A 14745-nucleotide genomic window follows, 5' to 3' on the forward strand; every position below is an offset into this window, starting at 1 on the left:
TCTAGCCTTAAATATGATACATCAAAACATATTACATATATTTTATATATGTATATATATAAAATCTGCTTTAAAAAGATATTTAAGGAAACACAATTACTGAGGTTGACTTAGGGGAGGGAGTGGGGGAGAATGGGTTTGAAAAGTGGTCCTCTGATCTTTTAAATCTTAAGGTCTACCAATCATTCTATATTGAAATAGGGGTAGGTGAGGAGGAAGAGAAGAAACAAATTATCATTTATTCTTTCAGCTGCAACTAACACCATACTCAATGGTGAAAGACTGAAAGTCCTAACCAAAGTAATTAGGCAAAAAAAAATAAATTCAAGTAATAAAGTAAAGCTATCTATTCAGATGACATGGTCTTATACGTAGAAAACCTTAAAGAATCCACAAAAAAAATAAAGTCAGCAAAATTATAGGATACAAAATCAACGCAAAAATCATTTCTATTTCTACACACTAGCAAATGAAAAACTCAAAAAAGAAATTTAGAAAATAATTCCACCTACAATAACATCAAAAAGAGTAAAATACTTAGGAATGAATTTAAGGAGGCACAAGACTTGTACACTGAAAAACTACAAAACATTGCTAAAAGAAATTAAAGCTATCCTGCATTCATGGACTGGAAATCCCAATACTCACAAAGAATCTACAGATTCAGGGTGCCTGGGTAGCTCAGATGGTTGGGCATCTGCCTTCGGCTCAGGTCATGATCCTGGGGTCCTGGGATCGAGTCCTGCATCAGGCTCCCTGCTCCTCGGGGAGTCTGCTTCTCCCTCTACCTCTCTCTCATGAATAAATAAAAAATCTTAAAAAAAAAATCTACAGATTCAATGCAATTCTTATCATAATCCTAATGGCATATTTCCTGAGAAATAGAAAAACCCCATCTTAAAATTTAAATGGAATTTCAAGGGACCCTGAACAACCAAAACAATCATGAAAAAGAACAAAGTTGGAGGACTCACTTCTTGATTTCAAAACTTACAAAGCTACAAGTAATCAAAACATTGTTGTACTGGCAGAAAAAGAGAAATGTAGACCAATAAAACAGAATCAAGTGCCCCAAAATAAACTCACATTTATGGCCAACTGATTTGTAACAAGGGTGCCAAGACCATTTTGAGAAAAGGACAGTCTTTTTAACAAACAGTGTTGGGAAAACTAGACATTCACATGCAAAAGAATGAAGTTACTTTACACCACATACGAAAATTAACCCGGGGTGCCTGGGTGGCTCAGTTGGTTAAGCGGCTACCTTCGGCTCGGGTCATGATCCTGGGGTCCTGGGATCGAGCCCCACATCCAGCTCCCCGCTCAGCAGAGAGCCTGCTTCTCCCTCTCCCTCTGCCTATTTGTGCTCTCTATTTTTCAAATAAATAAAATCTTTAAAAAAAAAAAAAACCCAAGATGGACCAAAAATTAAAACGGATTACCTAAATGTAAGCATTAAAACAATAAAACTCTTAAATAGGGGAAAATATTCATGACCTTAAATTTGGCAGTTTCTTAAATATGCCACCAAGACCACAAGTAAAAAAAAAAAAGATATGTTGGATGTCTTTAAAATGAGCAATTTTATGTATTAAAAGGACACCATCAAGAAAGTAAAAGACAACCCACAGAATGGAAAAAATAACTACAAGTCATATACCTCATATGTGTCTAATATCTAGAATATATAAAGAGGAGTGCCTCGGTGACTCGGTTAAGCGCCTGACTCTTGATTTCAGCTCAGGTCATGATGTCATGGTCATGAGATCGAGCCTCTCATCAGGCTCCATGTTCAGCAGGGAGTCTGCTTGGGATTCTCTCCCTCTCCCTCTGCCCCTCCCCCTCCTCGTATGCGCTCTAAAATAAATCTTAAAAAAAAAATGAATATGTACAGAACTATAGCTTAAAACAACCCAACTCAGCAACAACAGTTTAAAAATGGGCAAAGGACTTGAACAGACTCTTCTCCAAATCAGATATACAAATGGCCAACAAGCACATTTTAAAGATGCTCAATATCCTACTCACTAGGGAAATGCAAATCAAAACCACAATGAGCTACCGTGTCACAAGTATTAAAATGAGTATAATTTTTTTAAAAAAGGAAAATAAGTGTTGGCGAGGATGAGAAATTAGAACTCTCATACATTACTGCTGGGAATGTAAAATGCTGCAGTTGCCATGGACAATCATTTGATGGTTCCTCAAAAAGGTAAACATAGAATTACTAAATGACCCAACAATTCCAACTCCTATGTATATAAACTCAAAGAATTGAAAAAAAGGACCCAAATAGATGCTTGCACACCCATGTTCATAGCAGCATTATTCACAAAAGTCAAGAAGTGGAAAAAAAGCTCATGTGAAATCAACAGATAAATGTTTAAACAAAATGTACATTTGAAGAATATTATTCAGCCATGAAAAAAAAAATTCTGATACATGCTACAACATGGATAAAACTTGAAAACATCATTCTAAGTGAATGAAATAAGCCAGACACCACTATGGTACAACTCCACTTACATGAAATACCTACAATAGGCAAATTCAGACACAAGAAGTACAGGCATACCAGGGGTGCCTGGCTGGCTCAGTTGGAAGGGCATGCGACTCTTGATCTCAGGGTTGTGATTTCAAGCCCCATGTTGGGCATAGAGATATACTTAAGTAAATAAATAAAAAGAAAACTTAAAAGAAAAATTACAGGCATATCTTGGAGATATTGCATGTTCAGTTCCGGACCATTGCAATAAAGCAAATACCGTAATAAAGTGAGCCAAATGAATTTTTTGGTTTCCTAGTGCATGTAAAAATTATGTTTATGCTATACTGCAGTCTATTAAGTGTGCAATAACACTAAGAAAAAGTACATACTTTTGTGGAAAAAAAAATTCTTTATTGTTAAAAAAATGCTAACCCGTCTGAGCTTTTGGTGTGTCAACAGTCCTTTTGCTGGTGGAGGGTCTTGCCTTGATGTTGATAGCTGCTGACTGATCAGGGTAGTAGTTGCTGAAGGCTGGAGTGGCTGTGGAAATTTCTTAAAATAAGACAACAAAGTCTGCGGAAATGATGGAAGAGTCCTTTCATGCTATTTGATAGCAATTTACCCACAGAACTTCTTTCAAATTGGAGTCATCTTAAACCCTGATATTGCTTCATCAACTAAATTTATTTATGTGATATTCTAAATCTTTTGCTGTCACTTCAACAATCTTCACAGCATCTTTACCAGGAGTAGATTCCATCTCAAGAAACCCCTTTGCTCATCCATAAGAAGCAACTTCTTATCATTACAAGTTTTATCATGAAATTGCAGCAATTCATCACATCTTCAGGCTCCACTTCTAATTCTAGTTCTCTTACTATTTCCACCACAGCAGTTACTTCTGCTCAAGTCTTGGAATTAGCTTCTATCAAATTCCTGTTAATGTTGATATTTTGGCCTCTTCCCATGAATCATACATGTTCTTAGTGGCACCTAGAATGGTGAATCCTTTCCAGAAGGTTTTCAATTTACTTTGCCCACATCTATCAGAGGAATCACTACTATGGCAACTATAGCTTTTGAGATGTATTTTTGTTTTTTAAGATTTTACTTATTTGAGAGAGGGAGAGGGAGAAGCAGACTCCCTGCTGAGCAGGGAGCCCGATACGGGCTTGATCCCAGGACTCTGGGATCATGACCTGAGCCGAAGGCAGATGCTTAACGACTGAGCCACCCAGGTGCCCCATGAAATGTATTTCTTAAAGAATAAGACTTGAAAGTCAAAACTACTCCTTGATCAATGGGCTCCAGAGCAGATGTTGTGTTAGCAGGCATGAAAACAAGATTAATCTTGGTTGTCCATCTCCATCAGAGCTCCTGGGTGATCAGGTGCATTGTCAATGAACAATAATAGTATTTTGAAAACCTTTTTCCTGAACAGTAGGCTTAAAATATTCAGTAAATCATGCTATATAGAGATGTGCTCTCATCCAGGCTTTGTTGTTTCACTGACAGAGCACAGGGAGAGTAGATTTAGCATAATTCTTAAGGGCCTTAGGGTTTTCAGTATGGTCAATGAGCACTGGCTTCAACTTACAGTCATCAACTGCATTAGTGTCTAATAAGGAGTCTTTTTTAAAGATTTATTTATTTCAGCGGGGGGGAGAAAGAGAGGGAGAGAGAAGGAGACTCTCCGCCAAGTGTGGAGGCCAACGCAGGGCTTGATCCCACAACCCGGAGATCATGAGCCAAAAATCAAGAGTCAGATGCTCAACCAACTGAGCCATCCAGGCACCCTAGTCCATCTTTTGAAACTCTGAAGCCAGGCCCTGACTTCTCCTTTCTAGCTATGAGAGACCCAGATGGTATCTTCTTCCAAGAGAAAGCTATTTTGCCTACACTGAAAATCTGTTTAATGTAGCCACTTTCATTAATTATCTTAGCTAGATCTTCTGGATAACTTGCTGCTTCATCTTGTACTTTTATTTTATGCAGACATCTTCTTTCCTTTAAAATCATGAACCAACCTCTGTTAGCTTCAAACTTTTCTTCTGCAGCTTCTTCACCTCTTTAAGAGAACTGAAGAGAGAGAGGGCTTTGTTCTGGATTAGGTTTTGGCTTAAGGAAATGTTGTAGCTGATTTGATCTTCTACCCAGATCAATAAAACTTTCTCCGTATCAGCAATAAGGTTGTTTCACTCTATCATTTATGTGTTCATTGGAGTAGCTCTTTTAATTTCCTTCAAGAACTGTTCCTTTGTATTCGACAGCTTGGCTGACTGGAGCAAGAAGCCTAGCTTTCAGCCTATGTTGCCTTTTGACACGACTTCCCGACTAAGTTTAAATTATTTCTAGCTTTAATTTAATCTCAGAAATGTGTGACTCTTCCTTTCACTTTAATAATTAAAGGCCATTGTAGGGTTATTAATTGGCCTAATTTCAGTACTGCATCTCAGAGAATAGGGAGGCCTGAGGAGAGGGAGAGAGATGGAGGAACAACCTGTTGGTGGAGCAGTCAGAACACATACAACACTTATCAATTAAGTTCACTGTCTTGCATGGGTGTGATTTGTGGCACCCCCAAAACAATTATAGTGGTAATATCCAGGATCATCACAAATCACCATAACAAATATAATAATAATAGAATTTGAAATACTGTGAGAATTACCAAAATGTGACACAGAGACACAAAGTGAACAAATGCAGTTGGAAAAATGGCACTGTCAGGGTTTCCACAAACCTTCAATTTATTAAAAAATGCAGTATCTGCAAAGCACAATGAAGTGCAGCACAGTAAAATGAGTTATGCCCACACATTAGAGGTTACCAGAAGCTGTGGGTAGGGGGAAATGAGGGAGGATTTCTTAATGGGTATAGCGTTTGGAGATGAAATTTTTGGAAAAAGATAGTGGTAATTGCTGTACAACACTCTAATTAATGCCACTATATTGTGTACTTACAATGGATAAAAATGGCAAATTAAAAAAAAACCAAAACAGTAAAAACAGAAGCATACAAAAAAACAACTTTATGAATTGTCCTGGATCCAAAAGATAAGATTATGAAACATGTTAACAAGTAGTCTTTCAAATGCAATAAAGCATCAGATAGAATGGAGCCACTTCTATACACCTAGAGCAACATATTCAGTGTGTGTTAACAACATCACTTGGAAGGAAAACAAAAAAGGCATCCTCTCTTACCTTTAAAACCATGTCAGTTTAAGATGAATTCTAAGTGTTCAAGGTTCAAAATTTCTGAGTTTCAATTCTCTTCATTGCAAAGTTTTCAGGATCTGAATGGTGGTGCTCAAGTATCAAAAAAAAATATCAAATTCCTTAATAAAATGAAGAAACATCCCTAGGACTTCCTAGGAAGAAGAATTTTATATAACTACTGGATATATTTCTTCACCTTTTATATGCAAGAATATCAAACTTATAGATAACTATAAGAAATTTGCAAAACATCATTTATCTAACCTATGAAATGAAAAATCTGACAGCTTTATAACTGAGTACTCTCCTATAAAATTACATTAGAGATTACTAAATAAATGGCCAGCACAAATATAAACTAAATATCATTACTGGCACGGTAAGACTTCATGATCTTAAAAATGAAACCCATAAAGGAAAATGATACCATTTTGCACAGCCTTCTTCCCCCAGAAAGAACTATGACTCAACAAAACCACATTTTAACAACATGAAGATCTTATTATAAATTTCAAAACAAAATGGAGGAATTTCCACATAATATTTATAACCTTCAAAGTACAATATTAATACAGGTCTGTCAGTTAGAAATAACAGCAGTTTGTTAGGCTACAGGATTTAACATAAAACCAATTTACAAATGTGAAAAGCAGTAGTGGTCCAATATTCACCATTACACATGAATCTGTTTCTTCCAGAAAATTTTTTTTAAAAATTAAAATTTCTGTATCATGAAATATTAAAATAACACCCAAACATGCCACAATCACTATTCACAAATAAAGTTAAAATGAAATATACAAAAATTCACTTAATACTGTTAAATAACAATAAACTACAAGATTTCCTGAACAGAAATGGTAGGACCCCTGAATGTTTTACAGTGAATATCAGGAAAAAAAAATTAAGTTATGATTATTTTCATGATATATAAGCCAAAAATTTACATGACCATTTCAAAATATACCAATTAATATTTGTAGTTCGTAAGATGCACTAAATGAACAAATAGTCCCTAAAAGTTAACACAAATGCTTAAAACACTTACCAACACCAAGGTGTGTTTATGATGTTCAAAGAGATGCATAATTGAAACTGTAATATTTACTATCTCTGATAAACACATTAATACCTACAATGCTTTAAAACAATCCTCTAAGTTCTTGTTTCTCTCATTTGTATTTATCATGGCTCATTTCAAAGACATATTACAGCTTTTAGCTGATTCCAAGTGAATGTTATTAAAACATACATATACACACGCAGCCCCCCAAATGAAATAAATGGCTCCCCAAAGAAGTATCATCCCTTCTAATAAAAGAATCGTATTTAAGACAAAAACAAGACCTCACATATTTCAATAGACTTGTATGGTTTAGTTTTAACTAAATTAAAGCACAATGTAAAATAGGTAAGTGTATTAGTATACACATATCCAATAATATGCAGTAAATATTTCTAAAATGAGGAAAGGTAAAAATAAATAATTTTGGTGCTTTAATTTACTGGTATCTAATGTGAGATCCCTATAATGTCAGGTGTTCACTTGCTTGAATCAACTTCTGCATCACATGCTTTCCTAAACATGTGCTCATCAATTTCTTAGCTACTCTACTTGCGGATGTTCAATAAAAAATTATATAGCATGAACTTAGAGTGTTCAAGATGGCTCACTTATTTTACTGTTAATAAGCAAAGCTAAATTTACATTCCAGGAAACACTGCAGTTTAATTTTTAAAACAAACAAGAAATGCAGCAGTAAAACAATTCGTGAGGAGAAACAGATGCATTCACATCTAATAAAGCCACTGCAACTTCTTCAGGCATTTAACTGTTGTGTTAAATAAACAGACAGTAGTTATTTAGCAGCAATGATTCCGCAATAAATAATGCACTGTGTTTCTAGTCCTGCACAAAAATTGCAGCTACAGTTACATCAACAGCTGTAACCTACTGGCTCTAATGGCAGAGAAGACCTTAAAACCAACTGTACAAAAAAATTGTCACACTGTGACAACAAATATAAAAACAATCTGTAGGTCTGAAATAAAAAGACTCCACTGTGAAGAGGACAGTGTAGACAAACGGAGATTCCAAGTCCACCAAAAGAAATAATTGCCTTCAGATCTGAGTCCTTGATTGATAAGAAAGGCTGGGGGCTGGGCTTGAAACCATTTTATCAGACTTAAAAGAGCATGCTCTGTCTTCTGTTCTTCCCATGTCCTAAAATATAAAGTCATTTTATGAGGCAGTTCAAGGTTCAGTTTTATCCCACATACAGTATTTGGTGACTCTAGGAAGCTAATGTTCCCACCAGCAAAAACTAATGTTCCACGATAAGAGTGATCAGCACTGTCTTAAAGACCCTTTTGTTGATGGGGTCAGTCTATAGCTTCTATGCTTCGAAGTGATGAACCTGAAGACTAGGGAAGCACAAGGTGTGTCTTCTGCCTCAGGTACCAGGGATGGCGTGTGCAGTGATCAAGCCAGGCCACTTGTAAAAGGTCTTTGTGCCATCTGCAGCTTTCAGGATCCCTGACTTGACTGAGTCAGATTTCTCTCTGAAGAATTACTGAGCTGCCCACATCATACAGAAAAGTGAGTACGTGCAATGCTAAACATACAGTTGTGGAATGCACTGTACATTGGTTTTTACATCAATAATTTTACTGATCAATTTATAAACCAAAAACGTGGTTCCACGCAAAATTTCATGATCGACACGTGAAATGGTTTATGACAAACACACCTGTCTCTGGATAAGAAGAGTTTCGAAAACCCGGGTCCTTTTGCAACTGAATCTCTTTCAAACTGAATATTGATACACCTAAAATGCATAGACAAAAACTGTCAGGTAAAGGTCTAACATTATTAAAACAAATATAACCCAACTACAGACAGAATGTTTAAAAATGTATATTGATTCGCAGAGCATGTTAACATAACAATAAAAAAATTTAAAGAGAAAAAAATGTATATTGATTCAACATGAAACATTTATGCTACATTTACAAGGTTACAGCCCTACTGAACTATTTTCCCCTTTGTCCCAATGTTTTGAGAAGGAAACCAAACAAAATAATCTCCCCTCAAAAACTTTCCCCTGCAACTCTGCTTTGAATAATGCTTCTAATATGTTTCTCCTCAAATATGTACATATAGAGAATATACACTGTCTCTTTCTAGGACTTACTGGGGTTGGGAGACCTAATCAAAAGATATTTCTTGACTTTTATTCTCTCTGTCCTTTATGTCTCCTTATAATGGCAGAAGGTATCAGGGCCTCAAAATAACTGCAGATTTTCAGAAAAAAAAAAAAAAACAATAGGTTTGTACACAACCATAATTGCCTACCTCAAACTATGAAACTTGGTGTTAATAATGAAATGTAAATATCATCTTAAAAAAACACTTGTAATTCATCTTTCTCATTTCCATCTCTGCCAGAGAGGTAGTCTTTCATTAAAAAATATCCAGGTAAGTTCTAAGTGAAAAGTCTTAAAGATTCTTGATTCCAGTTAGCAAACCTCAATGAATTAATATTCTTTAGTGGTAAATGAAATGGGAAATTAATGAAAGCTTTTGGAATCTCAGTTCCTAAATATTCTAATTCCCCATTCACCTTACTCAGTTTTAAAGTAAAATGTTGGGGTAATCTTTTAAAAGGTTATGAGTAAGATGAAGCAGTTAACTCAGACATGAGAAATCAGCTCTTTTAGTGACTGACAATACAATCACCACTGTCATGAGGATAGTAAAGTCAGTGACCATAGCAAAGAAAAATCATCTTTGCATCTTGAAAAGGAAATCTACTTTCACAAGAAAACAGTTTTATGTTTTGGTTGTGTTTCATTACTCTTTGCCTGAAATCCATTTTCAGAAACTCTGAATCAAAGCAATCCAGAATGGGCCTAATGACAACGTCTATCATCAAAACGCATTTCCCAATTTAAGTCTAATAAGATTAATAACCCATGCCTAAGTACTATTGATTTCTTACAGAGCAGTGGCAATGTGTTCAGTGTTAAAAGAAACAAATTAAGGGGGTGCCTGGGTGGCTCAGTCAGTTGGGCATCCGACTCTTGGGTTTCAGCTCGGGTCAAGTTCTCATAGGTTGTGAGGTCAAGCCCTACTCGAGCCCCACTTGGGCTCCAAGTTCAGCAGGAAGTCTGCTCGAAGATTCTCTCCCTCTGCCCCTCCCCCTACTCACAGGGGAACGTTCTCACTCACTCACTCTCTCTAAAATAAGTCTTAAAAAAAAAAAGAAACAAAATGAAAACATATGCAAATCAACACTTCCCTTCAAAGAATTCTGATCTGGTTATAAAAAGACTAAAATTTTATGCTTAAAAACCAACAACAATCTCTCCCTAAACCCCTAATTCACCCCAGTCTCCAATACTGGACAAATGAAAATGGTGGTGGTGGGGGGGGCAGACTTTAGAATTTCTCTTACTTTCAGGTAAAGTATGTATTCTTGGTCCCAGACTTCGAAAGTATACATGTTTCATGGCCTCTTCTGCTGAAACCCTTTTCTTAGATTCGTACTGTGAAAAAGCAAAGAACTGCTTCATTAACTTTTTCTCTAAACATTATGAGGGGAGGCAGATTAGCATTTAGAGCTACTTTTATTTGTAATACAATGACTGCTTTTTAAGAACCAATTTGGAGTACACCAGATATACTCAAATGTGAGTTACTATTGAGATTATGTAGTAATGACTATATCTCAGTTCCAAATTTCCAAGATAAAGCTGGATATTCACTAAAAATTTAGATTCCCTGTATTTTCTGAAGTGATTAAAAAAAAATTAAAATATCTGACCTTTGGCATTCCTTTTCCTCATGAACACCAAAGGATCATTGGAAATATATCCAACACTTTTATGACAGACATTATTAAATTACCTACTGGATACCCATTTCCCTTTTTTCCTTGATGAGATAATCTAGATTTGTTTAAGGGGTCCATGCTTCCAAATCCAGCGGATTAATCATGAATCATGACTGTTTTAAGTTTAGGCTAACTATGATAATCTTGCTCGCAATTCCCAGCCTCTCTTACAATTAATGTTCTGGCCAATGAGACTTAGGATGAAGCTTTGCAGGGGTTTCTGGAAAAGCCTTTGCTTTCCAGATACAAGTGGGCGATAATGGCTGACACCCTTATCCTCTCTTCTTACTGCTTTGAATAGAAGATATAAATGGTATTTGTAGGTGCAGCAGCCTGTAAGGCTGTTAAGTATAAGGAAAAGAAAAAGAACTTAAGAGACTATGAATTGCAGAGAACATGGCCCTGACATAGTTGATCAATGCCAGAAGGTGACTACCTCAGAGTTCTAAGTCACAATGAGAGACCCATATACATTAAGAGAAACCATCATTTATTATTTTTTTACTTACACATATGCCTTAAGCATGCCAGATACTACAATAATCTTATTTAACTATCATGACAAATACTTAAGCATGTTATTATTGATCCCATTCTATAGATGTAGAGAAACTGAGGCTTAGTGATTACAAAGTAAGATGTAACTTACCTGAAGAAACTTTGTTATTAACTCAATTCCCTCAGAGTCTAACCTAAAAACAACAAAAAACAAGTGGCAATTTATTCATCTTAGCTGACAGCAACTTTTCAAATAAAACTATTTCCCTAATGTTTTAACCTGCTAACTTCAAGTGCTCTAAAATAGCCACTCTTGTTGCTTTCAAATAGACTCAAATCTGTTTTATCCTTAAAAACTTATCTTGCCACTTGTTTAAGAAGAAACTATAAAAAACTGGGCTTTGACTCAAATTTTCAATAATGAAGAACAAATTAGATAATTAAAGAATTTTTTAAAATCACCATTCTGTCTCAAAGTAACCCTTATTATCACAAAAGCTGAAGTTACATGTATCATTTTCATACTGTTCCACTATACACAAGATACAAAATCACCATTTTCTTACTGTATAGGTGAAATAAAGACAAGTAACTCAGAATGTATCACTGTGGTTCACAATAAACACAGATGACTCATTCAACATGTTTTTACAGGGTAGTCTACTGAGAACTGGGTACTAGAACCTATAAAGTTCAATGTACATATGCCACAATGACATCATAAAACTTAATTAAAAATTAGGGCTACAAAATCAATGAGGTAGTCAATAAAGATGATAATTATAGTGATGAAATCCATTTAGTAAGTAAGCAGAGGGTTTGGGGACTATTTTAATGGGATAATCTCTTGATCAGAAATCACAGGTTCTATTTTGCATGCCTTTCACTGGCAAAAAGCACAATTATGAATAAAGAAATATTCCCAAGTGCTCTTAGTGGGTATGTGGATGCTGTAGCCTAGACATTCTCCAGACTACTCCTTTGTAGTTTGCCATTCTGACAAATATCCAGAGCTCCTTGGGCACAGACAAACTAGGGGCTAAGGTCATGGAGAACCTGCTTTAAAGAAGAGATTCAACCTTCTGCACTGGACACTACAATAGTAAGCAACATATAAATGACAAAAATAGGATTTATGCTATTTAGAAGGAAGAGATACACACAAAAAGCCCTGCATATAGTATTATTCTGCCTAAGAAAGTCTACTTAGAATGTTATTAGTTGCTATAGTAACAATAAGAACATCAATTCACATAAATATTTTAAAAATATTTTTGGTATCAGAACTGTTTTTTCTACTCTCTCTAGCTTGAGAATAAATGAACTAGAGCCAAGTGTGTTACGTCGTGAGCAATGTTAATGGCTTTTGATTAAAAGACATTGACCTTATTTGGTATCTGAGTATACTCTATTTTTTTAAAGGAAACATGAAAAAAAAACAAAGGGGTTATTCTTTGTTACTTACTGAAAATGTAATAATTCCATAAGTAGAAATGTTCTGACTGAAATTTTAATGGGGGTTTTAAATGGACCTGGGGGTAGATCTGAGAAACATTAATGAAATGACCAACATTTAGGATATGAGGGGTCAGAAAGAGTTTACATTCTTCAAATACAAATCATGTCATTAACATTGGCCAAATACTGATGGATCATCTTGGGTGAGAGTCAAGATTTTACTTATAACGCTTAGGTTTTTGTAAGTAAATACAGAATAATTCCATAGGAAGCAAAACAAAAATTTTATCACGGTCCTCATGGTACTGAATATGACATTAACCAATGTCTTCTTTCTGACAGAGGGAACAATCTACATAAACTCTAGAATTCTAATATGGATGTTCTATATTCATCTTATTTATAGCTCGATTCTATGATTTATGTATCTTGGTCTCTGAATTATAAAATTAATCTGACAAAAGGAAGAAAGAAATTCATTCAGATTCAAATCAGATCCTAAAATATTTAAGAACTCTGTATGTGTATTATATATTTTTCCCTGAATCCTTACTGCGGCTAATGCTTCAAGAGACTAGAAAGAATCATGTGGGTTTTCCCCCTTTAACTTAAAGAAATGAAAAAAAATACCTGGGTGCATGGTTAATGAGAGGCTGTGGTTTGTATTTTGGAAAGTTGTAGTTCTTGAACTCATCATTTGAAGAAACACCTGGCCAAGTTTCCTGAGATGGTGTTCCTGAATTTAAAAAAAAAAAAAAATTTTTTTTTTTTAAAGATTTTATTTATTTATTTGAGAGAGAGAGAGAATGAGAGATAAGAGAGCATGAGAGGCAAGAGGTTCAGAGGGAGAAGCAGACTCCCTGCTCAGCAGGGAGCCCGATGTGGGACTCGATCCCGGGACTCCAGGATCATGACCTGAGCCGAAGGCAGTCGATTAACCAACTGAGCCACCCAGGCGCCCCAAAAAAAAAAAAAATTTTTATTTGTAAATATATAAAAATTTATACATACACAAATATATAAAAATAAGGAGAACTAAAAGTGTCTTAAAGAAAAATTTACATTTAGTAGCTGATTTTACTATTTCAACTGAAAGCAAAATGACAGAAATAGTAAACACATACTGACTTTTTTGGGACTATGCAATCATGCCATAAAAATGCCATAGTGCCTAATTGATACCTAACCTAGAAATATTTCCTAATAATATGCTAAAGGTCAATTTTCAACAATATTTCTCTTCTCTGTTCTTGCATACAATTTTTAATGCAAAGGCAGAACTTAGTAAATGAAAAGGAGAAGTTACATAGAAGGCTCTATCTTTATAATTATGCTAATTATAACTCTTTTCTTTGTAATCAGGTTTTTTTTAAGATTTTATTTTTAAGTAGTCTCTACACCCAACATGGGACTTGAACTCACAACCCGTAGATTACTAGTCACCATGCTCCACTGACAGAGCCAGCCAGGTGCCCCAACTAATTATAATTCTTATAACAGCTATCTTAGTCTCAGTACCAAATTTTTAAATATAGTTTTTTAAATATATAGTCTTATCTAGCTAGTCACAATTGCAGGAAACAAATTACTGGGAAAATATTTGTTACCTAGCAGTCGGAAAATCAAGTGCAGTTCATCTTCCACAGTTGATCCTGGAAACAGAGGTCTTCCAGAAGCCATTTCAAAGAAAATGCAACCAACACCCCTTTAAGATATATCATAAAAAAATGATGAGCAATCCATTTACATATTATGAAGGACAATTATCTTTTCCTTAAGATTGCCTCTGGAGATGGAGAATTTTATATTAGTCTGCTAGAAAACCTCCTACAGAGATTTTTTTCAGCTCCAACTAAGCTAATTTGTTAATATGTATCCTATTTGTCTCCACTTCCATGTTGCTAGATCCATTCCTCCATCTCCCCTCTTCTGCCCTGCCTTAAAATGTCCAGCTTTCCTCTGGATGACCCTTGAAGAAAAACATACCAATAGCTAATAGTGATTTAATGCCTATTATGTCTTAGTGGGTAGCAGGGATAGGAAGAAGCAAATAATTCAAGATACTTTTATGTCGGAAGCAGAGATAGAACATACAGGTGCAGGGTGGTGAGTGTGTATGAGAAGGAAAAGAAATGTATGGGGATTCAGTGAATAAATACTACCTTCTAGAATCTGTGTCAATACC

The 14745-nt window shown here is 35.3% G+C and overlaps 1 protein-coding gene across 5 annotated transcripts in view; it reads right to left on the reverse strand.

The window, feature by feature from the left end:
- Nucleotides 1-2874: 2874 nt before the first annotated feature.
- Nucleotides 2875-14745, reverse strand: part of CDK17 (cyclin dependent kinase 17) — a 114013-nt gene continuing 102142 nt past the window's right edge. For 2 of the 5 annotated variants that reach the window (XM_028105427.2, XM_088025288.1), the window contains exons 12-17: nucleotides 14168-14265; nucleotides 13191-13296; nucleotides 11254-11296; nucleotides 10167-10257; nucleotides 8460-8537; nucleotides 6237-7933 (exon numbers count right to left, since the gene is read on the reverse strand). In XM_028105427.2, coding sequence (XP_027961228.1) covers nucleotides 7896-7933; nucleotides 8460-8537; nucleotides 10167-10257; nucleotides 11254-11296; nucleotides 13191-13296; nucleotides 14168-14265 — 454 coding nt within the window. In that variant the 3' untranslated portion in view covers nucleotides 6237-7895. Of the gene's footprint in view, nucleotides 4958-5214; nucleotides 5862-6236; nucleotides 7934-8459; nucleotides 8538-10166; nucleotides 10258-11253; nucleotides 11297-13190; nucleotides 13297-14167; nucleotides 14266-14745 lie in introns of those variants that run through there. The other 3 variants (XR_003609627.2, XM_028105429.2, XM_028105428.2) reach the window with 3 other exon arrangements.

This window comes from Eumetopias jubatus, unplaced genomic scaffold (genome assembly GCF_037043125.1).
Source record: "Eumetopias jubatus isolate StellerSeaLion01/CBP00866 unplaced genomic scaffold, mEumJub1_p1.0 scaffold_8, whole genome shotgun sequence".
In the NCBI taxonomy this organism is placed as follows: Eukaryota; Metazoa; Chordata; class Mammalia; order Carnivora; family Otariidae; genus Eumetopias; species Eumetopias jubatus.